Here is a 27503-nt window from a genome sequence, read left to right on the forward strand (position 1 = left end):
ACAGGAACACAGCAAGGTAAGTGCTAGGCCCTTGATCTCCCTCTGGGGGAATCGGGGGACCTGGCAACCCTATTGTAAGGCTGGTTCATTTGTGAGAGATTTTAATAGGTAATGACTAAGAACATCTTTAAAGATAATGCTGTTGAGATTCTGTCATACTTCTGTCTTCCTCTGATATGTTCAGAGCTGCAAACATTGCTCTCCCTTCCTGTACTTTATCCTTACAACAAATCTGTGAAGTAGGCTTGGGCTGAAGAAGAAGGGATGGCCCAACAGTACCCAGCAGGCTGAGCACAGATTTCAACCTGAGTCTCTCCACAGTCCCAGTCTCAAACCATAACTCCTCAGTTACACCATAGACAAAGCATGTTGTACCATACCCAGTGTTCATACTGCTGTACAGTGAATCAGCTCAGAAGGGGGTGTGGGAACAAGATGACTGCAGCTGTACAGAGACAGTATGCATGGGCACAGTCCTAAGAATCTGTTCCTTGGTCTAAGTCGCATCAATTGAATAGTTCCAAGTAGAGCTGCTTAGGATGGCTCCCAGTGGCACTACTGTTCTTTGTTTGCTGCCTCACCAATTATCTAAGGAAAAGGATGTCATTCTTCATTTACTACCTTGACAACATGTCCATTACAAACTAGCATTATTTTAACATTCAGGGATTTTTTATTCTTGCTTTGTGCTCCTTTCCAGGATTTTTCTGTGGTAGATCTGCTCCTAATTCAGTAAGTTAACCAAATTGCCTCATGATGCTGCAATATTCAGGGTAGGGTTGCCAGCCCCTCACTGGGGTGGTAGAACCCTTGCCCCCATCTGCCACTTCCCATCCTGGTCACCTGGCTGGGTTGTGGGGAGGCTGGTCAGAGCATCTGGTGAAATAGCATTTGCGCACTCCTCAGGGCTTCTAACGGCATAGCTTCTGGTTCAAATGGGAAACGATGGGGGTCTCAGCGGGGCCGATTCTATAGGAATTGGCCCCAAACATAGCAAAAATACTATATTTGGGGCTCATTCCTAAAGAATAGACCCTTTAAAAAATTAAATTAAAATAAACCCTACCTATCATTCTATTATTTATGCATTAAGAATTGCCTGATAGGTAGTATCTGTAGGATATAAATTTTGTGCCATGATGTATTCAATAAATGGTTGCCATTTTTCATAGAATCCTATTGTTTTTTCTTTTCCAAGAGAGCAATGTATATCTTCTGTGATTTTTTCCATGATTTTTTTCCAGTGTCATACCACTGGCTTATAGTTGGTATTGTTTTGGTCTTCCACCTTGAAGTGATTGTAGTTTTTGCAGCTATAAGGAGAGACTCCTAATGAGATCTCTTCTAATTGTAGGAATGCTATTATCAAGCCGTAGGTCTAGAAAAATTATTAGCGGCTGTATCTGCAAAGGGTAGTTGGTTATTTTATAAATGGTTTCTGCTACTACTTTCCAAAAGTTCGATATCTTTTTACATGGCCACCAGCAATGAATATATGTGAAGAATTGACCTTGTTGAGAACTCATCACTTCTGGTTCAAACCAGAAGTGATGAGTTCTCAACAGGGTCAATTCTTCACATATATTCATTGCTGGTGGCCATGTAAAAAGATATCGAACTTTTGATCTTTTTGAACTTTTAAGTGACATAGTCAGAAGCCCTGTGGAGTGCACACAAGAGAAGAAATGGCACCCCCTGGCAACCCTGATTCAGGGCCTGTTAAAGACAGTGGAAAGATAACTGGCTCAAAGTCCTCTTCCCGCTAAGAAGCCCAGGCCATCGAGTGGTACAAAAAGAGGCTCCCCTCTAGGACTGAGCACATAATTGTTCTTCTCTTCCTCTGTACAGCAGATTTGTGCTTCTAAGTGTGGCCCCTGGTGGAAGCAATAATCAAAGCTTGTTTCCTAGCAACTGCCATTTGCTTTGTGCCCATCTTTTCTCCTCCCATGGAAAAGGCCCCAAGCCAGGCATCAAACAGTATAGTCCAGACAGCTGATCAAATTAAAATTTTATTAAAAACTTGTATTTTAAATCTTAAATCTGTAATTAAATAATTTATTGATTACACATACCGATGGATCTATAAATGCTTTCAGCTTTGCCTGTCTTTTAGCAAATTACCACAAAAAACTGGCACTGAGATAAAACTGGTCTAAACATAAAGCTGGTTTAAACATAATTGGTCATGTTTCAGTGCAAGTCAATAACCTTTGAAGACCGCTGCAATTGCAATTCATTTCCCAATGCTTTTTTAATTTTGTTACACTGAGCTTTGATTTCTGCACACAATCCTAATGTCACTTTCTGAGACTAGTCTCCACTGAATAACATGAGTTTTATTTCTGAATAGGTCCACTTAGCCTTCCTTAAATGTAGATCCTTTGTCAAAAATCCCCCTTTTGCCATATTCCTCAGACCAGCACAACCTTTAACAATACTTTCTTAATGGTCACTTTCAATGAGCGATGCCTGTGAATTTTGGAAATAAGGCTTGGAATGTGAATCCTCCCCACCCCCGTTCAGAAATCCCTGGCCAGTTACCAGATGAGGCCAAATCCCCTGTGAAGCTTGGACCTGGGCTGTTTCCACACTATTTACCTTCATCCGGAACGCTGCGGACCGTCGCGAAAAAAATGCGGAAGATAGCGTCTTCTTACACGAGTTTTGTGCAACATTGCACAAAACTCACGTGAGAAGATGCTATCTGCTGCGTTTTTTCCACTATGTTTCGCGGTGTTCCGGATGAAGGTAAGTAGGGTGGAAACGGCCCTGGTTCATGGTGAAGTCACAGCTGCTGCCTCAGCAAGCACCTTTCTTCCCATCCCTTCCCTTCTCATGGAAATGTGACCCTTGTAACTGGGCAGAGGCTGTTGAATATAGGAGAAGCTTTGTAGGCCTCATCCCTTAATTCTGGGTTCTCCTGTGCATGTTTATGAACATCATTGCCTGCTGGGGGTTGATGGGACTTCCTCCATTCATTTGAGAGGCGTAGGAAACAACTACCATGTACCTTTCCTATACTTGAGGTGGATGAGGCCTACTGCAGCAAGCCACCAGTTCCCCCACTGGCTTTGTTGAGTAATTTTCTTGGGGCACTGATGGTTGGGGGCAAGTTCGCCTAGTCTTAGTTTTTTCATGCTTAAACAAACAAGTTTTTCTGACAAAATTCAAAAATACGAACTCATTATGGGAAGAACATCATAATTGGCAATCCAGCATAGCATACTTTGAATACATGAATCTGTCTTATACTGAGTCACCTCATTGGTCTGTCAAGGTCAGTATTGTCTACTCTGACCAGCAGCTGCTCTCCAGAATCTCTTTCACATCTCTTACTTACTGATCTATTTCACTGCGGATGCTAGGGATTGAACCTGGGACCTTATACATGCAAAGCCTTTGCTTGAATATGGAGCCCCAGCCCCTTCCCAACTCTTTGAGGGCTAAACTAACCTTTTTGGGTGAGCTTTTGGATTGGAGTTTCCAGACCTGACACACTTTCCCTGAAGTCACAAAATAGATTTGGGGGAGGGGGGGAAGCATTTTTAAAATATTCAGGAAATTGATTCAGCTCAAAACTCTGGTTTGAGGGGAGGAGAGTCTCCTGCCTTCCTTCGCACCACATTTTCCCAAGCTGACACAGCCCCAGCAGGAAGTTATTTGCATAACTTTGGAGCTTCCTGTGCTTGGAATACTCTTAAGTGCAGCTCCAAAGTAATTCAAGTAACTCCCTGCAGGAGCTATTTTGACTCAGGAAAATGCTGTGGAAGGGAAGGCAGGAGTCTTTGCTCCCCTCCTGCTGCCTTTCTCAGTTCAACCAGGCTCCCAGGGGCTTTAAAAATGGCTTTCTCAACAGCTGTTTTACTACAGGAAATGCATGTTGGGTCCAGGGAACCCCAACCCACGTTGCCAAAAAATGTAATGTGTAGCTTAGTTCTGAGTCTTGCATTTTGTTGGCTGTACAAGCAAGTTTTCTTCTTTTATAATAACTAGGCTGCAACTTCCGGTTTGTTTTTTCCATCAGTGCAGTATATTCGTGTTTAGATTTTAATTGCACTGAATTTGTAAACAGCCAGATGAAAAATTTTCAAGGGGGAGGTGCAAATGTCAGTCAAGATGATGCTTCTTTTGGACTGTGTATAGAAGGTAATGTCTTTTCAGAGGCCTGTAGGCAGCATGATAGAGCCTTTGTGATACGAGGGTTTTTAAAAAGTGTCTTGGTTTGTTACCAGGCAGCTTCTGTGGCCCCAGAGTTTTTAATACAATGGAAAAGGAATGCTTAAAAGTATTTTTGAAATCGCTTGTCTAACTCCTCTTTCAAGTGCGAACTGAAGCGTCTTATGAGTTTGTTGAGAATGGGAGTATTTGCTGCCGTATTGTTACCGACACCTCCGGGGACATAGGTCAGACCTTGTCAGATTGTGGTAGGCCAGGTAGAAGTAAGCTGTCACAGAGAACAAGACTTCAGAGCCCCCTTGTTGTGCGGATCAGAGAATGAGTCTGACCTGGGAGGCTTTATCGGTTTATTGGCACAACCCTGCTCCAGTCTACTGCTGTGAAGAAAAACCTTGAAAATAAAAACTATCATCAGGTGTATCATTTACTGCCCCATTGTAGCATGATGGTCCTGATTTAGGATGCCTGTCATGTTAGCTAAATGGAACCTCCATATTCAGAAGTCATAGCCCCTGAACTCCAGATGCTGGGACAAAGAATTGGGCAAGAATAGTTGCCTCCATGCTCTCCTTGAGGCCAGTGTTAGAAACAAGATGCAAAACTGAGTGGTCCAGTCGAGCCAGTGCTCTTGTTAAACTCTTTAAGAAGTTTCCTTTGGGATCTGGCTGGTTTAACAAATGCTAGTCAGTGTTGCAGTTTGCTCATGCTGTCATGTTAAGGTGTTATGTGTTTTTTTGGTGAAAGCTTAATTAGTGAATACACCGTAACAAACACTAATATCTGGAGAAATTCTTTGTTAGACAGCAGTGATTTGCCAACATTGATTTCCTAGTGCCATTAATTTGAACTACCCAACCTTTTCAGAATTTGGCTTTCTTCTATTGCTCACGAGAGTATTTGGTGGTGGAGACTAGTGATGCTATTCTAGTAATATCCCATCCTTTCTGGAAAAAAGATTAGCTGTTTAAGTATGGGATGACATTGTCCCCATTGGAATTTTGCACAAAGTGTGATCCAGGGAGCTAGTGGGCACTTCTGGAATTTCAAGAACAGGTAGTGCATGCCGTAACAAAATGGCTTGCATGGAGTGGGTGGATAAATAACATAGGGATATAATCTATTCACAAAACAGTGACAGGTTCTACAAAATGTTAGGTGGTTCCAACCCAAGGTGGTTGTTCCCAATTGAGTGATCCCTGCATCACAAAGGTGATGTCCCTGAGCTTTTTTGAAGCTCTCTTGCTCCAATGTGATGCAGGAAAGCCAGAATAGGCTCTTTGCTTTAGGGAAAAGATTCTTTGTGGAGGAAGCAAGCGAGCTGGATGCCAGGAAACATATTGGCAGGTACCACATGGGGATCACTGGTGCAATCTATGTTTTTGATCAGCTCATTGATTGTACACACTGATTCTTATAAAGGTGGTGTAACTTTAACTAGCACAGATAATGTTTACTGCACTTAATATGCGGTATTTAAAAAGCAACAAATATTCTTGCAATACACTGAAAGAATATTAAACGTTGCTGATGATTTCGCTTGTTACCAGAACTGCTCTTTTATTATAATGGGGAATTAGCTGTAGCAGTCTGTAACTATTAATATTAAGCGAGGATCATAACCTATGTTTACGGAGGTCCCGATCCCAGACACTCTAGTGAAAAAGAGGCAGACAAGGAGTAAGGTCCAAACACGTGTATTGAGTGTAGCGTAAGCCTAGCTTGCACAATCATACAAAGAACATACAAGGTCTAAGAAATACAGGGTATGAAATACAGAGACGTTCGCATTAGCTGGTTCCCAACGATGGTAAGGGAAATACTCACAATCCTGGAGCAAAGCAGAGACACGGCAGCGAGGGTGGCCCAATGCCAGCACTGGGACCACAGACGGACAGCAAGGAGGTCTGGATAGGGAATGGCCGAGGCCACGGGCAGCAAGGGGGGGGTCTGGATAGGAATGGCCTAAGCCACGGGCAGCAAGGGGGGGGTCTGGATAGGAATGGCCTGAGCACCGAGTGGTCTGAGAGACCAGCTTAAATACCCCAAAACGTACCCTGGGGCTGGTGCTGTACTTGGTGGTTCTCACAGATTAAAACAAAGGGTCTAATGGGCTACTGAATGGCTTGGATGGGCCACTTTGGTAATCAGATTGTGATAAGTGACACCTCAGGAAGAGGGGACAAAAGAGGGAGGGGGAAATCCAAGTGGGCTGAAAGGATGTTCCAGCGGACAGGGCTTGTCCTGATGTCATCAGCTTTGGAATGCGGAGGTTTCTTTGAGATGCATTCTTTAAGTGCTTGGGATGGTCGGCACTTAGTTCCTTCTCCGGGGCGGCTCCTAAGATATGCAGAGCGGGGCGAGGGGCTCTCGCTGCGGACGTGGTGTGCCTGCTTCGCCGAAATGGCTTCTCAAAGCAGTCTCTTCCCTGGGTCTTCTGGGTGCCTGAGAACATGGATGCCGGCTGGGCATAGCTGGGGCTGGATAGCAGGCTGCCCGGTAGCGAGGGCAAGCGTGGCGGCCGGCCCGCGGGAGGCTCCAGGCGGGAACTGACCAGGGAGCGCCTAGCCAGGCTCGCTGGAGGTTTCCCCGGCAGGCGCCCGGCTGCTAGCAGCGGCTTGGGCCCATATGAGGCAGGCTTCCATGGAGGCAGCGGGAACAACACTTTAAAACACAGTCCAAAGCAGGGAACAGGCACGGTCCGTGGCAGATGGCAATGCAGGCACGGGGAACACAGTCCACACACACACTGGGAAGTCCAGATACAGGTCAGGGCAAGGTTGCCCAGAAAGAGAGTCCTTTGTGCAGTTACCCAAACATGGAGTCAGCAAACTACACAGTCTATTGCAGCGGCAAGGTAATTGACACGCAGGCAGGAAACTGACGCGTGTGCCAGAACACACACGTGCAAAGCAGTCTTTGGTGTAGCAGTAAAACAGCAACGCAGGAAACTTTAGCACAGTTCATGGCAGGCTTTAAAGCAGGGGAGGGGGCCTACTTGGCAACGCGCTTTCCCAATCTGAATGGCAGTCTTGAAGCTCAGACCAATTTATGTGGGGTGTCCAGGTTTTCCCCAGTCTGGATACTAACCAGGCTGTTAGGCACTTAGTTTTTGACAATGTAACCAAACAACCAGCATCATGTGCCCTCAAGGCATTCTGTGTTCTGATAAATAAGGAGGACTGTGTTGATGAAAGAGGATTCCCTAATCAGTTATGAGCCACTGAATTTCCTTTAAAAAATATGCTGAAATGAAGAGTCAATTTGTTCTGCAACAAGCCAACAGATGTGCAGTTTTAACAAAGGCAGTGTGAGATGTATTTTCACAGCACATGCTAGTCATTTAAAGAGATTCAGCACGGAATGAAAGCAAGGTTAAAAAAGAGAGAGGTGGACATAGCAAGGGGACCAGTGAGAATAGCACCATATCTGCCAGCCCTTGAATTGAAGCAATCTGTGAACCAGAAGTGTGAATAGAAAAGTAGGTTTCTGCCTTAGCAACAAATATGTAGTTGTCATGAAGAGGTTCAGAGCTTTTTTCTGTCAGCTGTTATATTTGGCCTTGGTTTTTCCAGGTTGTTTTGTAGCTATATACAATTTTTTTAAAGATATAAATTGCCAAAGCCCACAAAGGACTTCAGAACCCCAAATCTTCCAGAGATTTATCCGTGTGGCAGTTATTTAAGTCAAGAGCAAAGCTAACAGGGTTATTCTTTATTGTTGTTGTTTCAAGTTTATGGAAGTTTTGAAAAGGTACAGTAATTTAGGCAGTCAGGTCTTCACAGGTTTTAACATATCCCTCCTTTTATTTAAATGCACCCTTCCTTCCTTTCTATGGACCCTAAAGAAAGCAAACTAGACTCAGAAGGAAAAAACTGCTTCACATCTTCCTGCTTTCATATTGGCTGTTTCTGCCCGTCCTTAGAGGTGCATTCACCCCGGAACTGTGGCAACTTTCCCCCAAGCATGTGCACATTATCGTTTGCCAGCTGTGTCCATATTGATTTTTTATCAGTTTTATTCATATTTCCCGGGACTAGGCTTGCTCCGATGTTTTCTTTTGTGGTGGGTTTCCGTTTGTTTGTTTTTTTGCATTTTCTAGCATATGAATTTGAAGCATTGCTGAAGAAACTCCCTACTCCTCTCAATCTCCACCCAGTTCTTCCCTTCCCCCAAAGCTCTTGCCCTTCCTTCTTCACATTTCTGTTCTGCCACAAAAGCAACAGTAGCTGCATGCAATTGCACATGTACCAAAAAAAAAATATGGATGGATGCTTTTAGTCTATGATGACAAAAGTGTCCAACCTCTCCTCCAAAATCATGTTTCTTTGGACTGTTTGGAGGTTTTCCTGCAACCTCACAACCAAAGATAAGCACTTGTGGGTACTGCCTGTGGAGGATGAGTTATTGGGGTGACTCAACAAAACACAGACCTGAAGTGGGAAAAGGGTGGAAACAATAGGCTGTGCAGAAATGGCCATTGTGTCTTTATTATGCTTATATTATGTTTTATATTTTTATGTCTATGGTGAGTGTTTTCGTTTTAGTATCAGTTTGTGCACTACTAGTTGAAAGACAACATAGTTTTTTTTAATTTAAGAAAAAAACTATAGCATCTATCTGGGTCTGTATTTTTTAGAGTCCCTTTCGGAAGCTGAAATCAAAACTCTCATTGTGCAGACTGCAGGTTCTGTATTTGCTATTGTCTGTGGACTGGACAGGGGCACTAGAACAGAAAGCGCTAGAATGGGATGAAATTAAAGGGATCTGTAGATTTTAGGAGGCATGTATACAGGGGTGTGCGATTCGGGTTTCTGATTTGGGAAAAAATACCTGAATTGGACCTGATTTATAAAGATTTGGGATTTCCGAATCGAGCCCAGCATGCTGGCCCTGATTCAGTAATACTGATTCAAAACTTCCTGAAGTGAATCGAATCCTTCAGGAAGCATCAGGATGCTTTCAAACCCCAGCTGGCTCCAGCAGACCGGCAGAGGAGGATCCCCCGCCAGCCAGCTGAAGTGTGGAAAGGGCCCTCTCCCTGCCGCTTGCGCAGGGGTGGGAGAGCGAGAAGGGAACCCCCTCCTCCCCGTTCCATCTGGTGAAATAAGCAATGGGGTGGGAAGTTTCATTGTGCTTTGAATCTTCACGGAGCATACTGAAGCAGGGCAATAAGTGGTTTTTGAAGCGGCTTATTTCCAATTCTTTTCCCCACTTTAGAAAACGGAATCTTTCCATGCCTGCACACCCCTACATGTATACATGTGCCCCTCTTCCAAAGTACTGTGTGCTGAGGAGTTGACCCTTCCTCTCCTGAGTCAATAGCATCAAAATCAGTCCCTTCCACCCCCACCCCCCACACATACTTTTACCATCAGGGGACTCTTTTTTCCACAGTAGTGTGTCTACCAAGGATTTTGTGTGCATTGCAAATGATTCTTGGGAAGGGGTTGGGGTGAGGAGGTTCAATTTATGCCGAGCTGTTTCTTAGCTTGAAGGGCTTCATCCTAGCCTTGCACAAATCAAGAGTGTTCCCTAGAACTATAATAATGGTCAAACTGCTTTTAAGAGATGGTTGCTTTTAAGAGACTTTGTCTGCTATTACTAATCCCTTCCTGGAGCTTTTAAACACCTTATGAGGAGCCCTTCATTTGGAATCCAGTGGTTTAGACAGTATATGACTGTGCCAATAATAAAGCATTGATTGGCTTGAATGCAACGAGGGGAAGGGCTTACTGGAAGAACATCTATTTTGAAGGTCTCAGGTTCACTCCCTGATTTCTCCAGTTTAAAAGGGTCAGGTGGTAGGTGATGGAAAAGACTTCTGCCAGAAGACCCAGGAGAGCTGCTGCCAATCACATCAATAATCCTGACCTTGATAGACCAATGATCTGTTTCAGTATAAGGCAGTTCAGATTCTAGACTTGTTTTTTAAAAAGGCTCTCAGATTAAACTTCAACAAAGAGATAAAATTTCCAATTAAGACCAGCAATTACTTTTTTAAAAAGTTCATTCTTATTGTAGGAGGTTGGGATTAAAAATACCTAATTATAGGGAGATGTATAATTACCGACAGTGCCTGGAAAGCGTATACAGCCCAAGGAGGAGTAAACTGCATGTGTTGCCTGGGGAATAAAAATAACTATTTTGACTCAAATTATGATAATCGGGGTAGAGGGGCGGAGTGTAATTCCAGATATAATTTGGTTAGGAAAGATATAGCTTATGAGTGCTAAGGCTTCATTTAGCAATAATCAGAGCTGCATACTTGGCGCCGAGCTCCAATGAATTAACCATGTGTACAAATTGTACGTTTTGTTCCAGAAAGAAATGAGGAAATCAAATAGCTCAAGACCTGTAATTATAGGCAAGAGAAAGAAGGGGGCTATGTCGTGCAAAAGTTAAAGTGGACTGTGTGCATATCAGAAATCCAATTCTAGGAGAAGCCCAACTAATTCATCATGGGCAAAGAGCATTTAAAATGCATCATCTGTTACAAATTTCCATTCACACAGAAACACCCACTTAACTTGAGTTGCATAAAATTTGCCTGAACGTTGAGGATGCACCACACTTCAGGTTCTCTGGATTCTCTGGTGTGATAACAGATGTGTCCATTCTGACTGATTTTGAAGGTGATGATGAATTGATGGTGGTGTCAGCTAACTCTTAACTAAAAGGAAAACCATGATATTGTTGGCTCCCAGACACTTGGTCCCATGTATTTATACTTAATTAGGTATGTAAGTATGTGTAACTGCATTAGCTTCCATTCATTTCTTGTTTTCTTTGCTCCTCTTCCCTCTCTTTTTTCTCTGTATGACTTTAGATGTAAGCTTTTGGGAGCATGGCATTATGTGGATCAGGACAGCCAGTCTATTGCAGGAACACATGAATGTATGAAATGTGTCAGTGTGTCCCAGTGGGACGGTCTGTGGAGGTAATGCCACATAATCCAATTCTGGCGGCAGTAGGCAGTTTTTTGCACCACACACTGTCTGTCAGTCACGGTCACTATCGACTGTAAAGCATCCTTCCTGGGTGTGGAGAAAACCCACCCCCAGGTGGGTTGTTTTGGTCACTTCCTCATTTCACATAGGTGAATTATTTGTGGCTCACTTTTCTCCCCATTGTAGAATGCAAGTGATCACAGTACAAAATAGATACTACAATAAAATAAACTGGGCGGGGAAGGGGGTTGACTTCTGAGGTTAGAGTAGGTATTCCTCTCTCTCCTGACTGATTTTCCTGTCAGGTTGAGGCTGTGACCTTCAGGCAAAGAGCTGAAGGACAAGAATAATTTGACTGTTGCTCTTTTGCTCATACCCAATGGCTTGTGCTTTTGGGCATGCAGGTCTTAAATACATATGGAGTATGAGGAGAACAAAGTCAGCTATATTTTATTCAGCTACAGCTAACCGGCTAGCAGTTAATTCCCTATTTGCTCCTGTAACAGTCTGCACATTTTAAAGAAGCAGGCCTGGAAGGACTGTACATGAACAGCTGCAAGACTGTTAAGGGTTAATCTCCCACAGAATCAGAGAGCTTTGAGAGGCAGGCAACTCCAAGGCATCTGAATGGGTAGCCTGAACTGAGAGAGGAGGTTCAGTCCTAGAAGAGAGAGAGAGATCTAGTGTGGAGAAGTGACTGAGGGAGTCCTGAGCTAAAGCACTTTATGGAGAAAGTTGGCAAGGAGGTTTGGGAAGTAGGTGCAGACTCCCAAATGGGCCAAAGAAGGGATAGATCTTCTAAGGAGAGGAGATTTTTTCCCTACTCAGTCAAACAGGGAGGTAGCTCTGGAGAGAGAAGAGATCCCTGGTCGGGTGTGGTCAGAAACTGTCTGTGGAGACCTTCAGATTCAGTTAACGACTCAAGGAAATCACTGTGTGTGAAAAGAAGGGGGTTGGGGTACTAGAAAGTGGGTACCAGCATTCCTAACTCCAGAAGAGAAAGAGAATACTAAAATAAAGTATACTAGAGTGTTTGGAGAAAAACAAAGGAACCAAAGCCTAAAAACCAGGCGCAAGTAACAGAGAAGAGCATAAGAACTGAAGTCTGTACTGTTCTGAATTTTATCTCAGTGATAGTTATATATGTTGAATGTTGCCTCAGAAATGTACAAACTCTAATTTCACCTGAGGTAAATAAACCAATTACTTATTTTTAGAACATTTAAAAAAGCCTCTGATGCCATTTCTGTGGTTTAAGGAGGATGGAACGTCATAGCTCCCCTGGCAGAATCCTGTAGCACTTGGGGGGGGGGCGGTCTGTGATTAAATAAGAGCGAAGATGCATTTTGTACAGCAGTAAGCCACAGTCTTCGGTTTGTAAGACCTTAGCAAGGCTGTCAATAATAGAATGTTTTGGAGGTTGTTAATTCATAGGGTTGCCATAAGTTAGAAGCACCTTGATGACACATAACACACGCACAACAGATGATCAGGCTCTGATGGCCCTTTCTCCTTGCAAAATGTTTTAGGTAGGGGGTGCTTTGCACTTGATAAGAGACAAAGGGGAAAGTGTGCTTAACACTTGTCCTGCCAGAGGTTTCTGTCCCTGAAACTTCCTGACAGCAAGTTGCCCAACTTCAGTGAGTGAGCTTGTTTGCTAAGCAGGGACTTGAACCCCGGTTTCCCATGTTTGTACCAAACCACGCTGGTTCTCTTATAAACAGCCTTGTTAAGGCAAATAAAGAGCTGTAGTCGGCTGAGTAAGCCATGATAACAAAAGCAAAAAACTGTTAGTGGTCATAAAATATTTCATGAGCAGACATTTAATGTATGACAGCACTTGGGAATCTGTTTATACGTTTTTCTAAAGATGTTGAATGTAGGACAAAGTTGTGAGTTGATGGCTTGTTCTTTAATTCCTACCAAGAAATCCTCTTTATGTCTTGAGCAAAAATGAGATGGTTGATGTAATCCTTGTCCTTGTTTGACCTCATGATGATGGATAGTTTTACCAGCATTGTTAAAATAGTATCTCTTGGATTATTAAATACTTTGTCCCTTCCTTCCTTCATTGTTGCATATGTCCTGGTTCCAAGTACCTGGAGTAAGTGAAATTTAATGTGAAATACATGTGGCTGTGGCTCAGTGGTGTAGATCAGTACTGCTGGTCTCCTGTTCAGTTTCTCTGTCTTTGGCAGCAGAGAACGGAAAGAGCTTTGCTGGAGAGCTTCTTCTAGACAGAGGAAGACAGGCTTAAATTAGAAGGCCCATTCACCTATTTCATGACCAGAGGCTGCTCAGCATGAAGCCATTCTCTGTTTCTTGCATCAGTAGATGAGCTTCAGCAGCTGAGCCTCAGCTGCCCAGAAGAAACATGAGACTGCAGCACCATCGTTGCTTGCAATGAGTGTCCTTCTGTCCCCAGCACTCAGATGGTTGTCCTCTCTAGTGACCATGCTTGAAGTAGGAGATGCCAAGCTGGTTAACTGTTTCCCCGTGTACTCAAGGATGATGTAATTTTAGGGCATCCTTGGCCACCAATCCCACACATAATGGCTGAGGAAGAAAGAGGTTATGATGGTGGTGAAGTTGCAAAGTTAACAAAGTTTCCTGTGGTTGCACAGGAAAAAGGGGGCAACATTGTGTGTGTGTATATGTGTGTGCATGCGCATGTGTAGGTGTATAGAGGAAGAAAAAGGCCAATGGGGTATGTATGGCAGGGTCAGGATAGTTCATACCTCCAGTCTGGTAGGGTAGCTTCCCCATCCCACAGAGGATCTGAAGCATACTATATATCTGAGTGAGAAAGGACTGCTCAAAGTGCATAGACGGTCCCACTTTGCTTGAATCTGCCAAATTGTACAACTGCATTAAACAAGACATGATCCCACTAGATAACATACTGTCCAAATCTCCAGTGAATTAACACTGTCCCTGTTTCTGGCTTTGGTACTGGAAGTATGAATCTCAGCATAATGGGCTATAATTGCCATTCTTTCTGACTTTATCCAACAAATATCTTTCCCCTGACCACAACTCCCTGTTTGCAAAGAGTTTCCAGCCCAGTTATGCCACCTCCAGGAAATCCAGCACTGAAACAGGAAACTCAGTAGAATAGAAACGATTCATCGGGCAGGTTGCAGTAGATGCAAGATCTGTATGTTCTCAGTTAGCTTACCAGCCATCCTTAGCTTGCTATCACTACTATCATTTTTCTATTCCCAAAGTCCTCTGTGAGTGACTGAGAATTTGGAAAGCGGGAGGGGTTAGGCTTGATGTTACTGGAGGCTTGGGCTAGTCGTAATCTCTGACTTCATTTCATTTCTGTAAAATGGGCATAACAGTAGCCTAGAGCACAAGGTTGTTATCAGGCTGATTGAGACAAAGGTCTCAATTTCTTTGTAGAATGTGAGATGTTATGAATAATTTTAGCCTTGAAGTTATGTGGGAAGGCAATCAGAACCATGCTGTTTTGTGTTTCTACCATTGCTGCTCTTACCTCTTCAGCAGAGAATGTATTTTATAAACATGCTCAGCTGGAGGGACTTGCCATTAAATATTCGGCACAGTAAAGGCCAGTTCTCCAGTTCTTGGAATAAGGAACAGTTAAAAAACCCAGAATGCAGCCAGCACACTCTTACAGTTTTCCTGAGCTGTCTTTCCTTTCCATTTTTCTACTTTCCTTTTCTAACCCAATTTTGTAAACATGTCCCTGAGTTCTTTTCCCTTTTGCTTTCAGACTGGTCGCCAATCTGGCCCTTAAGAGTATTGCATCATCAGTAACTCAGGATGAGTTAGACCATTATTGCCACTGAACTTTAACTCAAGTGAAATTTGAAACAAACTTGGAGAGTCTTGCTCAGGCAAAATATCCATAGATATTTCAAATAAAATTAAAAGAACTTGGATAAGATTTGCAAAATTTCTTGGGTTGGAAAGGTTAAAACAAATCTATAGGAATCTTGAGAGAAGTTAAAAGTATGTTTATAAGATAAACAGATTTCCGTAGGTAGTAGTGGTGGCATCTGACTAAATAATTGTAGGATTAATTACCATAAATTGTTATAATGGTCACTAATTTAGATGGTGTTAAGGGGGGAGGGGACTAAGGACTTTAGTGGACAAGAGGACTGCTATGAATGGGGGAGGGGAGTGTTCTTCCCTCTCTCTGCTCCTCAGTTTCCTGGGAGCATGCAGCCACCACCCCTACTAGAATAGGCTTTACCCTTCATCAGCTGTTGGGGAGAACTGGTTAGCCTCTGAGCTTATACAAAGTTCTGCTAGGTGACCAGGCAGCAGGCACGTGAGAACTGACACAACTTTATCTTAATCAAGAAAGGTCTTTATTGAGCGACTAAAGACTACAGAATATAAAGAGCACAAGTTAGAGGAAATGTATCTTGCACCAAAGTTTTGCAGGTACTGCAAGAAAAGAAAATAAGTTGCTATTGTCTAACTTTCACAGTAAGAGTTACGACAGTGTACCTTATTCACCTCCTCCTTGAGATGAGCACCCAGTGCCTAGGAGGGGAAGCAAGCCTGACATCCATGATCCTCTGTCCACCATCCTAGGAGTCACTGGAGCCATGCAGCTAAAAGGTGACAGGGTTTTTCTGTACCCTCTCTTCCCAAAGAGGATGGGGGGAGTTCCCTCCTCTAAAACCAGCTTCGTCCCTAGCTGGCCATGGCTAGGTGGCTCTCATGTCATGTATCGCTCATGGGCTTTGTTTCACCGGTCTCTGGTTTTTATAACAGCACCAAAAGCCTAGAACAACACACAATTATTTACCACATTCTGTCAGGTTCTCCACACATCCATAGAGAGGTGTAGAGGGAAGCAAATGGCAATTCAATGCTCTTTCCAGCTCTCCTGGTCAGAGCATGATTATAAAAAGGTGAATCAGAGGCTAGTTTGACATTAAAAAGGCCCTAGGCCTGAACATAACAAGGTCCATCAATGGCTGTTAGCCATAATGTTCCAATAGAACATCTTCAGAGGCTTGCATCTCTGAATATCAGTTACTGAGGGTAAAATTAAGACAGGTCTTCTCGAAAGCTTTTTGTGAGCTAGTATATGAAATGAGATGCTTGGCTAGTTGGGCCTGATGCAGCAGGGCCAGGAATTAAATGTTCAGATGGCAGATCAGGTGGCAGCTGTCATGAGTTTTCCCCCTTGGAGAATTCTTCGGTTCGTCCCAGGCAAATGAGTGTCCTATAGCAAAAGACATAATGGATTGATCTACTTATTTACCTGGACTATCAGAAGACCAGCACTTGTAATTCCAAGCATTAAAGCCCTCCAAAGAGAGATGTTATTTTAAGAGCACAGGTTGTACTCTAATTTCCAAAGTGTCACAGGTTCAACCATCACTTGCTATGACAATTCTTGCATAGCAGAGCACACATTACCTTGAATCACCTCTTTCCCTGTTGTCCCACAGCCCTATTTTTAGTTCGGTACCACGCTGTATTTTAATCACTTCTGACAAACCGCTGTAGATTGCCATCTTATGTTTTGCAATTCACACGCACTCCCAATGTGTGTGCATATTTAAATCGCTAGTGAGCCTCAGAATGGGAAGGAGGAAAGCCTCATCTACTGCCATTCATTTTTATTTTATATGCTGCCTAGCGAGTGAGGTGAGCTGGATATAATTGAGCCGCCAGCTCAGCAGCAAAATTAAGACCTACTAGGGTCAGTTGAGCTCATAGCTTTGCTGTCCACAGGCTGCCTACTTTTTAAACACAAGCCCTCTTGGTTTAAAAGAGCCATTGGATCCAGATTGGAGAATGAATAGCACAGGGAAATAAAACATATACCCGTCTTAATACTAGCTTTCTTAAGGAACACTTTAACAGCAGAGAGGTATTAAATGTCATACAAGATATTCTTCCAGGTCTACAACCTGCATTTTTCTAAGTGTTTGTTTTTGTATTCTAAACTCTTGTCTCTGTGAAGGGGGAACTTAAAGTCCTGGTGTGGCAGCAGTTCTGTGATGAGAGCAAAATAGAAGGAGAAATTGGCTGTGAGCTGTCCCTGTGAACTCCATAACCCTTAGAAAGTTGAGGCCTATCACTTTCCATGTAAGCCTCAACAAGAGAGGAGATATATTCCCATTAGGCTCTGAGGCAGGGGCAACCTTAGCGATTCTGGGGCTCTGGGCAAACGTTCAGGATGGAGCCCTAACATCACTGCTATACACCACTCCCCCCGCTGCCCGCCTTGCTGGGGCCAAGCAAGGGCAGCCCTTGCCTCATGTCAGGTGGGTTGAATCTGTTGCCAAAAGCCTGCTGTGATGGATGGTTTCAAGTTCCACCCTCAAGGAGCCTCAGCTTGCAATGGTGGAATGGAATGTGTGCGTGGGGTGGGGGTGGGGGTGGGGGTGGGGGTGGAGTTGGGTATTTTCACTGCTGGCCAAGGGACAGAGTTGGTGGTTGTTGATTTCGGGTGGGAGAAGGGATATCTGCTTAAGCAGAGTGTCCATTAGGGATTTTGAGTATTTTGAGGTGCTTTTTTTTTTTGAGTATTTTGACAGGAACAGCATTTGGGTGCTGTTCCTGTCAAAAACAGTTAAAAGTTGAAAGCCTTTTTGTTCCATGTTATAACTCTGAGTCAATCAACCTAGAGCCAGTTTGGTGTGAAGGGGCAGTTTGGTGTAGTGGTTAAGAGTGCAGGAATCTGATCTGGAGAGCCGGGTTTGATTCCTCACTCCTCCACTTGAAGCCAGCTGGGTGACCTTGGGTCAGTCACAGCTTCTTGGAGCTCTCTCAGCCCCACCCACCTCACTGGGTGTTTGTTGTGAAGATAATAATAACATACTTTATAAGCTATTCTGAGTGGGTGTTGTCTTGAAGGGCGGTGTATAAATCGAATGTTGTTGTTGTTATTATTAAACAAGAAATTTGCTTTTAACTGTTAACACATTCTCAGGGCCCAACTTTCCAATAACTTTGTGATTGTAATATTGAGAGCTGGAGAGATGGAAAACAAAGAAACAACCAAGCTACAAATACCACTACAGTAAACCTGTTTCTTAGCTCTTTACATCAAGCTTACTGTGTGTTTCCTTTAAGCCTATAATCTCCTCATAATAGGCCAAGTGCATGCTGCGTGGCTCCCTGAGTCCAGGCATTGCCTTCATTGAGAACTAGAAGACTAAGTGGTCCCCAAAGCCTCAATTATAAAAATAAAAGTATATTTTAAATGTCTGTAAGATGTGAAATTTAATTCCCTAGTTTCTTGATCTGGAGATGGGGTGTCATAAGACTGGCTGCCCTAGCCTCTGGTGGGGAAATCACCAGTGGCCACTACTGATCTTGTTGCCTGAGCCCCGGATGAAATGGGTGCAAACGGCAGTGGTGGGACCCTATTTTTCTTTCGCACCCACCCCCGCTCTCTAAAAGTGGGTGGGGTTGTTCCCCACAGCATGGGGCCCAGGGCAGTTCTCCCTTTTGCCTATTGGCTAAGACCTCCCCTACTCTAAGCTGGAATGAATAGTAAATTTCCTCTGTTTGGCTATAGTCACCTGACCATCAGTTATATAGGAGAAGTGATTAGACTGGGTTGATGCCTTGTTGCCCGCCCCCTTTACTAACAGAGCTCTTTTCCAGTTCCTCCTTTCTACTAGTTTTTGGATCAGAATGTACAGTATCTACCTGTTACACAAAATGCGTCACAATATTTTTATCGTAAAATATAAAGGGAACAGATCTGTGTCTGTATGTCACTTTTTTTTGTATGTCACTGTTGTGTATTAAATAAGGAGCTGCGGCTCCTTTGCTTGATGAGTGGATCTCTCTAATATGTGTTTGCAAATGTGTCTGCCACATTCACACTTTAATTTGTCAGGTGTGCACTTAAAACATCTCAGATGTGCACTTAGAAAGTGTAATGTGAGAAGTGTCCTTGATTCACCCATTCAGCAACTCTGTATGAAAAGAACATTTTATTTCCATTTAAGATGCAGGAAGCTATGATGACTTGATCTAAGCAATGCTTCCAGCTCATCCTTGGCCCTGGAAATTGTTTTCAAAGTTAAGCTCAGATTTGGAACTTGTCTGTGCAATTATTATAAGAGAAATGATGCACACACCTCTGAGCATATGCAAAGTGTCTTCTCTCACTGCCAAGTAAGCAGATGCTACCCTTCTGATATTTAGAACTGGAGATAGACTTCTAGCCTTGAGATCATGGTTCCCAGGCAAGCATGATCCTTGCTACTTATTTGCTTATAAATGAACAACAGGGTCTAAACCTCCCAGTAAGCCAAGTTAGACTACATAAATGCTTCTGAAGTTTGGATCCAGGAGTGAGGATTATAGCATGGAGATTAAGTATATGGAGACATGTTTGGTTGCTAGGACAGACCTAAATCTCCAACCACGCCAATCTCCATTTTCTTCCTATTGATGCCAAAAGTATACAGAAATATCACAAGGCCCTGTACAGAATTACAGCCAGTGGCATCTTCAGTTTTTAGTGGAGTATCAGGATGTTTCACTCTCAAGGAGTCAGGGCAGTCTTAGCCAATGGGCAACAAGGGCTGCTATCCCAGGCCTCACACTTTGGGGGCACGACCACCCACCTGCCCCTTCTTGAGCTCGGACATCTGGCTTTATGTGGCAGCTGTGACTCCTGCCCACCTCACATAGGACAAGGGCTACCCCTTGTATGGCACTATGGAAAGGCAGTGATTCAGGGGTGCCAGAAGTAGACTTTTGACCGGGGCCCCAAAATCACTAAGACCATCCCTGCAAGGATTTCGCTACCTTTAAAAAAATCTGAATGTTGCATTCTTCTGGGCTATGCAGAGTCCTGAGTTTATCATCTGCGTACATAGAACAAAGATAATTTGTGAGGTATAACGCAGATGAAATTTTCAAATTAAGCCACACAGGTTAACTAATTTAGATTCTGTACAAAAAAATGTTGTGCTCGTACCAGGACTTAAAGTTCTTAGTTTCTAGTTATAGCCAACCACCTGGCTTTATAAACACTTGGAAAGCAACAAAACAGAGTATTTAAAATCTGTATCACAGACTTAGCAGCTACTGCTGTGAATATGCCCAGTCAGAAACTGCCTTCTGGAGGTTCTGGCCTCGGGTGTGCCCAAGCAGATGTGTATGTGTGTGTGTGTGTAATTTGAGTTCTTTTCTTTTGTCTTTTTAATTTTAGAACCAACCTTGTCCTATGTTAGGCAGCTGGAAGCAAGAGTAAGACAGCTGGAGGAGGAAAATCGCATGCTGCCCCAGGTGGGTGACTTCTATTGTGAGGTACACTAGCTTGTAGCTCAGGCCCATAGTTAGAACTTTGGCACAGGCCCGTTCATGGAATCAGCCTAATTTTGTCAAATATAAAATCACTGAAACAATTATGAGTGTTGTTTGTGAGATGGGTAATAAGTTGGACTATTGTCAGATTTTACGGGGTGTGTATGTCAGCATCCCAAGTGATAATAGGATCGGCATTCCAAAAGGCAGGATGGAGTAAGTCATCAGAAGAGGCAATCAGCATAGCCCAGGAAGGCAAAAATGTCAGGATCCAGAGGCAGCAGTAAGGCAAGAATGAGGCAGGGTAGTGTGTCTGGCAGAATCTTCTCACTAAAAGACAATTGCTCATAGTCGGGATGAGTCTGCACAGATGACCTTTCTGAAGATATTCTCTTATGGTTTAATACGACTTTTTTTATTTAGTGGAGAAATGTGATCTTGCATAGTAACAATAGAATTGCTGTGTTGGACATTCCAAAAAATTACACAAAGGTCTCCAATCATCTAAAATGGAACATACACAATCCCCCCCCCCAATGTCATTCACTCACTGATGCTATATCCCACCAGGCAAATAGGGCTAGCAGTGCTGATGCTGCTCACATGTGTATGTCCACATTCATTTTTGATACCTGCAGGACTATCTCTTTCTCTGTGGTGGCTCTTCTGATCAAGCCCTGCTTAAAGTACCAGGATGTAGGCAGATGCAGTTATCAACAGCTGGGCCAGAGCTTTCTCTGCTGTGTCTCCTGTATTGTGAAATGGCCTTCCTGAATGTCACGAAGGCCCTCTTGTTGCTGGTATTCTGACGCCACTGCAAGGTGGAGTTAACTCACAAGAGCTTTTCTAGATTAGTAGTTGTTGATGAGGAAGTTTGGTATTCTGTTATCCCTGATTGTTGAGCTAGTTTTATTGTTGTGTTGTTTTCTTGTTTGGATTTATTGGTGTGCATTTTAATGGATGTTGTAAACTACCTCGAGTCCTTTGAGAAGGTGGGTTAAAAATAACTTAAATACATACCAAAAAGGAGTGTCTGTCATAGGTGAAAATTTTCACGTTTTCCTCCAAAGCCTATCACCTTTCCCTCCATTTAAGTTTTCTAATACCTGTCTCCTTCATATTGACAAAGGGACTCGGATGGACAATGCAGAGATCAACTCACAGAGATATGGAATGTGACTGTGTATATTTTTTACTTTCATAGGAATTGTACCATGCAGGCTCGTGAATGTGTTATTGACCACAGAATTCAGCATTCCAAGGCTTTGTGTCTCAGTGTTCTTTGCACCTAGGGTGCTGTCATGAGCAGGCATAAAGGAACTTGTAGTTTTCTGAGCAGCTGATGTCCCTATCAAGATGTCAGGTACTCTGGAGAATCACTCCCTTTCGTGCCCAAGACACTCCCACTACAATCGTCACAAATTCCAGAAAGAAAGGGAGGAATTGAGGTTTTGCAGGGAAGCCTTCAGCTGCCACCCTCTGATTAAACTTTGGGGGAAGTGAAGGAGGTACAGCAGGGCTTAAGGGGGTTCTTAGGGTGGGAGGTAGGGAAGCCAAGTCCAATTGCACTCCAAATGATATTATTAGAAATGCATGAATGGATCTGAACAGTACTTAACCCATCTCATATTTATTTATTTACATTCTGTATGGTCTATCTTTCTTCCTGGGATTTAAGGCGGATTATGCAGCCTAAATCAATACAGCCAATGGAGTGGGACATCCAATGAACAGTGCAATAGGATTTGAGTTGCAGAAATCTGAAATCTCTGTCTTAGAATCAGCAATGTATAAACTGGCTCCTAGACAACTCCCTCCAAATGTGTACAGTCTTCTGCTTATCTCAAATATTATGATGAGTTATCATGTAAGTGCTTTGGGTAATGTGTGTGTGTGTGTGTGTTGCACTGGGCTTGTGTTTACATGAAATTGAGAGTTTTCAGGAAATCAGAACTAAACACAATTTAAAGCTCAGTGCAACTAAAGCCTCCCAGTCCAGCAATCAAACATTCTCATCTCCTTGTGTTTTAATTTCTCTTTAATGAGCCTTGACAAACTCTTGGGCTGGGGTTAAGATTTAATTCTCTCCCATGCTTTAGCTCCCCCTTTCCCCCTAGAGTCGATACTTGTGCTATCAAAATCTCATTGGAGGCTCAAATCTGTGCTGCAGAAAGAAAATTTGATTAAGGAAGTCACAAATAGTCACCTTCAGGGATTCAGCAGTCTTTTTTTTCATACATCATATTCTGCAGCAAGTTGGAAGCATCTTAGAATGTTTTCTGTAGTACCTTAAGCATTAAGCCTCCAGGCCTCTGCTCGTGATATCAAAAAGCCGTTCCCTCCACTTAACACAGTGTTGTTTGTATTTGAAGATTACACAAATGCTGCTTGGGCATCTATTGGGAGCATTAACTCATGTATATTTGGCAGTCCTAGGTTGGCTCCAACCAACGCTTTTACAAGTAAAAGGGGGAAGAGGAGTCCTCTTTGACCCCACACGCACGCACGCACGCACGTGCACACACACACACACACACACACACACACAAAAGGACTGTGTTGGGGATCTTAAGACCGGCAGGGACAAAAGCCATTACGTGACTGGGACTGTGGTAAGGAGCGGAATTGAGTGAGACTGGATGGGAAAGCAGGCTGGATACAACCCTCTGTATGCACAACAGGGCAGAGTGCATGAACATACAAAGCTGCATTCTTTCAAGGCAGACATTTCATTCATCTTACTCGATACTGTCTGCTGTGCCTGGCAGCAGACCTCTGGGCTCTCAGGTAGAGACAGGTCTTTCCCCTAATTTGCTGCTGGAGATCCTTTTCACAGCAGATGCCAGGAACTGCATGCAAAGAAGGTGCTCTGCCACCACACCACAACTTCTCCACACAAATGTTCCTTCCACCGCAGAGGGGTATGGTCCCTCCTCAGGTATGACCCCTGCCTGAGCAGGCCATTGCTTCTCCCTTGGTATTTCTCTGAAATGAGATAAACCATAAAACTGGTTTATATTAAGGTGCTGGATATTTAGTTATTTTTATTTAGTAATATATTTATTATCCACCTTTCCCAGGGACTTAGAAGAACCCAGCCCTGCAGCTGCCAAACCCCTTCATTACATTATATATGCAGAATCATACATGCAGTGAGGGGAGACAGTTGCTGACATGCTGGCCATTTATAGTTTTGTTGGGAACCAGAATGTGTGAATTAACCCAGAATGTTGCATCATTTTGTGAGGCCTGAAGGCATGTTGTAGCTTACACTGGCCAAGTTGTAACAAATGATTGCTTATGTTTCCAGTTGGTAGAAGACTGGATAGAATCCAAGCTCTTTCCCTCTGGCCATAGATGGAAGATTTGGAGAAAGAAAACAGGCCCTTCCGCGGAGTTCCAGCAGACCACCAGATCATTCTTCTAGAGATCACGTCTGAGTTAACTGGTTGCCCCTAAAGCATGTGCATCATCAATTTACAGCAGCGCTTATCCAAGTGTTAAACTATGCAAGCCTGTTGCATCTCAAGATATAATCGGAGACACAGAAACAGCACAACCTGTATTTAGAGAGGCAAGAAGTGCCCTTGGCAAGAACTGCCTTGCAAAGGGCACCATCTTGAAAATGTCTTGTGTGATATATTGTGGTTTCTTTGGAATGCACAGTCTCCCTGGCCGGTTCCAGTCTTTCATTTTGATGGGGCATCATCATCACAAAATGATTTTACTTCAGTTTCACATCTGTGCTCCCGACTGCATCCATAGTTCTTAGTAGGTCCATTTAAAAAGGCACAGCCCAGATCTGAATCTATGCTTTTATTGTGCTTTTGAAAGTTGAAGTCACAGTCATGATTGTCTGAGCGATTGTGGTGGCAGAGTGCAGAATGTTCATGAACATACCATCTTTTCAGAATGTTTATAGTCAAATTTCTTTGATAGAAGAAAAATTTAGTAATTACGGCTGGAAGTAAAGTGTCACACATGCACTAAGGATGGGAATAGTTTGTGGGATTGGGTGAAGAGGGAATGGAGCCTAAAAGCAAAAGGAAAAGTACAGAGTAAAAACAGGGACCCAAGATGATGGTGAAGATAAATGTTACATGTTGAATATACCAGTCAGTTCTTTGGCTGCAAGGTGTTAGTCCTATTGAATTTTGCAGCCCACTTTTTTCCTTCAAAAATGCTAATTTCTAATTCTAGGGTTCTGTATCATTTCCGTGCCATTCAAAGTTCTGATTTTAGAATTAGAATGTATAGGGGGGGTGGGGTTTCAACAGGATTTCCACATAGTTTGCTGCACAAACTTCTTCCTCTCATCAGTGCCAGTCCTTGGCTGGAGCAAAGGTGGGCTCTCCTCCCTCACCAAAATGAGCACTGGGGGGAAGAAGACAATCCATTCAACAGAAGCCTTTCAAGGAACCAGGTTCCTGGGGTTGCTTCCCTAAGAAGGACACTCCCAAGAGTGAACACAGTAAACAGTATGGACTTGTTTACATATACACATACACATATGGCAGACAGACAGAAAAAAGCAAAAGTCCAGTAGCACCTATAACACTAACAGAATTTGTGGTAGGATATGAGCTTTCATGTGTCACAGCTTATCTGATGAAGGTCCCACTGGACTCTTGCTCTTTTCTACTGCTACAGACAGACTAACATAGCTGCCCATCTTAATCTAGGCAGATATATATGAAACATTCAGTTGCCGCACCTATCTAGCTCAGCTTCCCACCTGCCAACAATGGCCATCCTCAGGAACATTCTCAATCACGTCATGTCTGTATTTAATGGCAAAATGGCTGACCTTGTGTGGATGATGAAAGCAGCCGAACTGGGCCAGCCACAACAAGGTAGGGTTTATTTTACATACTTGCTGAATTCCCAGGTATGCTGAAAATTTGTCTTTTTAAATTAACCAAAAGGAAGAAAAAATCCTCGAAACATCTCTGAGGAGGACTGAAAATGCTCTAGAAGGGATAGAACATTGAGAGCAGCTGAGAAAAGGTGTGTCATAGAATCTTGCAGGGGTAAAACAGTGTTTCTTACCAGTAACTGTTGTTCGTCGAGTGTCTTCTGTGCAGACACACATTGGGACTGCGCGTGCGCAGGCCGGCCGCGGAAAGATTTAACTAGCTATAGAACGCTGAAAAGGGGGATGCTCGCCCGTTCCGCGCGTGCGCGGTTCCGTTCCCGCCAAAACTGGCATACTTAAAGCGAGCGTCCCCCGCATTCCCTCAGTTCCCCTGAGCCGCCGGAGGCCAAGTAGTACCAAACAGCACTCACAGCGAGGCAGGAGGGAGGGAATGTGTGTCTGCACAGAAGACACTCGACGAACAACAGTTACTGGTAAGAAACACTGTTTTTCGTCGTCGTCCTTCTGTGCAGCCCCACATTGGGAGTATAGCGAGCTACTCACCAATGGGGGCGGGTGTGAGTGTCACTGGAACAACGAGTGCAGGACAGCAGTCCCAACAGCCGAGTCACGTCTTGCATTCACGTCCACAGAGTAGTGCTTGATGAACGTTGATGGAGACGACCAGGTGGCAGCTTGACAGACGTCTCGAAGCGGAACCCCTCGTAGGAATGCTGCAGAAGCAGCTTGTGCCCGGGTAGAGTGGGCAATCACGGACAGAGGACACTGCACACCAGCTTTAGCATAACAAAGTTTAACGGCAGACACCAACCAACGGGAAATGGACTGTGGGGAAGCAGGAAGACCCCTCCGGGGTCCAGAATAGCAAATGAACAATGCAGGGGACTTTCTACAAGCTGCTGTTGCATGCAAATAAAACAATAAAGCACGTCTTAAATCGAGAGTGTGCAAGGCTCTTTCCCCTGGGGAAGAGGGGTTAGGAAAAAAGGTGGGGAGGATAACCTTCTGTTGAAGATGAAATTTGGTTACCACTTTCGGGAGGAATTCCAGACTAGGGTGCAGGACAACCTTATCTGGGAAAAACTGAAGAAAGGGGGGATCAGCCCGAAAGGCAGAGATCTCCCCAACCCTTCTGGAGGAGGTAATAGCCACCAGAAACACCACTTTTAATGTCACCAATGCCAGCGGACAGGTAGCCAGCGGTTCAAAGGGTGGAAGCATCAATTGGGCCAGAACCAAAGGCAAACTCCATTGTGGAACCGGGGGTGCTCTGGGAGGGAAGGTTTTGAAAAGCCCTTTAAGAAACTGCTTGGACAGGTGATGGCTGAACACAGTTCTCCCATCAATCCGCTCATGAAAGGCGGAGATTGCAGCCAGGTGGACCTTAATACTGGTCACAGCCAGACCATTCGAGTGCAACCCCACAAGGTAATCAAAAAGTAAAGGCAGAGGGCATACCCAAGGGGAAACCCCTTTGGGAGCCAACCAACGGGAAAAACGGGACCACTTGTGTTGGTAAGACAGCCTAGTGGAGAGCTTCCGTGAGTTCAAAAGGATCCGCAAGACCTCAGCAGAGAAGGTCATGCTGGGGCCAGCAGGAGCCAGGCTGTCAACTTCAATACCCCTACATTGTGGTGCCACACACCGTCCCGTAGCAAGAGGTCCGGGGCGGGTGGAAAGGGCAGGCAACATCCCTTCGAAAGGGAGAGCAGGAGGGGGAACCATTCCTGGCAAGGCCAATATGGAGCCACCAGGATGCAGTGGGTGCGATAAGCTCGAATCCTGCAAAGAACCTTGTGAAGGAGCGGGGTTGGAGGGAAGGCATAGAAGAAGCCTGGGGACCAGGGTATCTGGAAGGCATCTCCTAGAGATTGAGGATCCACCCCAGCCCTGGTGCAAAACAGAGGGGCCCGTTTGTTGTAGGCTGTAGCAAAAAGGTCGACCTCCGGAAACCCCCACTGGTGGAAAACTGGAAGGAGGTATTTGGGCTGAAGGGACCATTCGTGCTGCGGAAGAAACACCCTGCTGAGGGTGTCTGCGGACACGTTCAGCTTCCCCGCGATGTGAATCGCCCTGGGGTAGACGTTGTGGGACGCCCAAGACCATAGCCTTGCGGCTTCCTTGCAGAGCCTGAGTGAAACTGTTCCCCCTTGCTTGTTCACATAGTAGCAGGCCGTCGTGTTGTCGGACAGGACCTGGACCCGCTTGTTCCGGAGCAAATCTGTGAAGGAAGC

At 44.2% G+C, this 27503-nt stretch overlaps 1 protein-coding gene across 3 annotated transcripts in view; it reads left to right on the plus strand.

Annotated features, from left to right (window-relative positions):
- The window catches only part of CCDC85A (coiled-coil domain containing 85A), a 186399-nt gene that overhangs the window by 109908 nt on the left and 48988 nt on the right, over window positions 1-27503 (plus strand). For 2 of the 3 annotated variants that reach the window (XM_054996493.1, XM_054996510.1), the window contains exon 3: window positions 20299-20375. The exons of the other annotated variant lie outside the window; for it this stretch is intronic. In XM_054996493.1, the coding sequence (XP_054852468.1) occupies window positions 20299-20375 (77 nt within the window). The remainder of the gene's footprint in view (window positions 1-20298; window positions 20376-27503) is intronic. 3 annotated transcript variants of the gene reach the window in all.

This window comes from Eublepharis macularius, chromosome 1 (genome assembly GCF_028583425.1).
Source record: "Eublepharis macularius isolate TG4126 chromosome 1, MPM_Emac_v1.0, whole genome shotgun sequence".
NCBI lineage: Eukaryota > Metazoa > Chordata > Lepidosauria > Squamata > Eublepharidae > Eublepharis > Eublepharis macularius.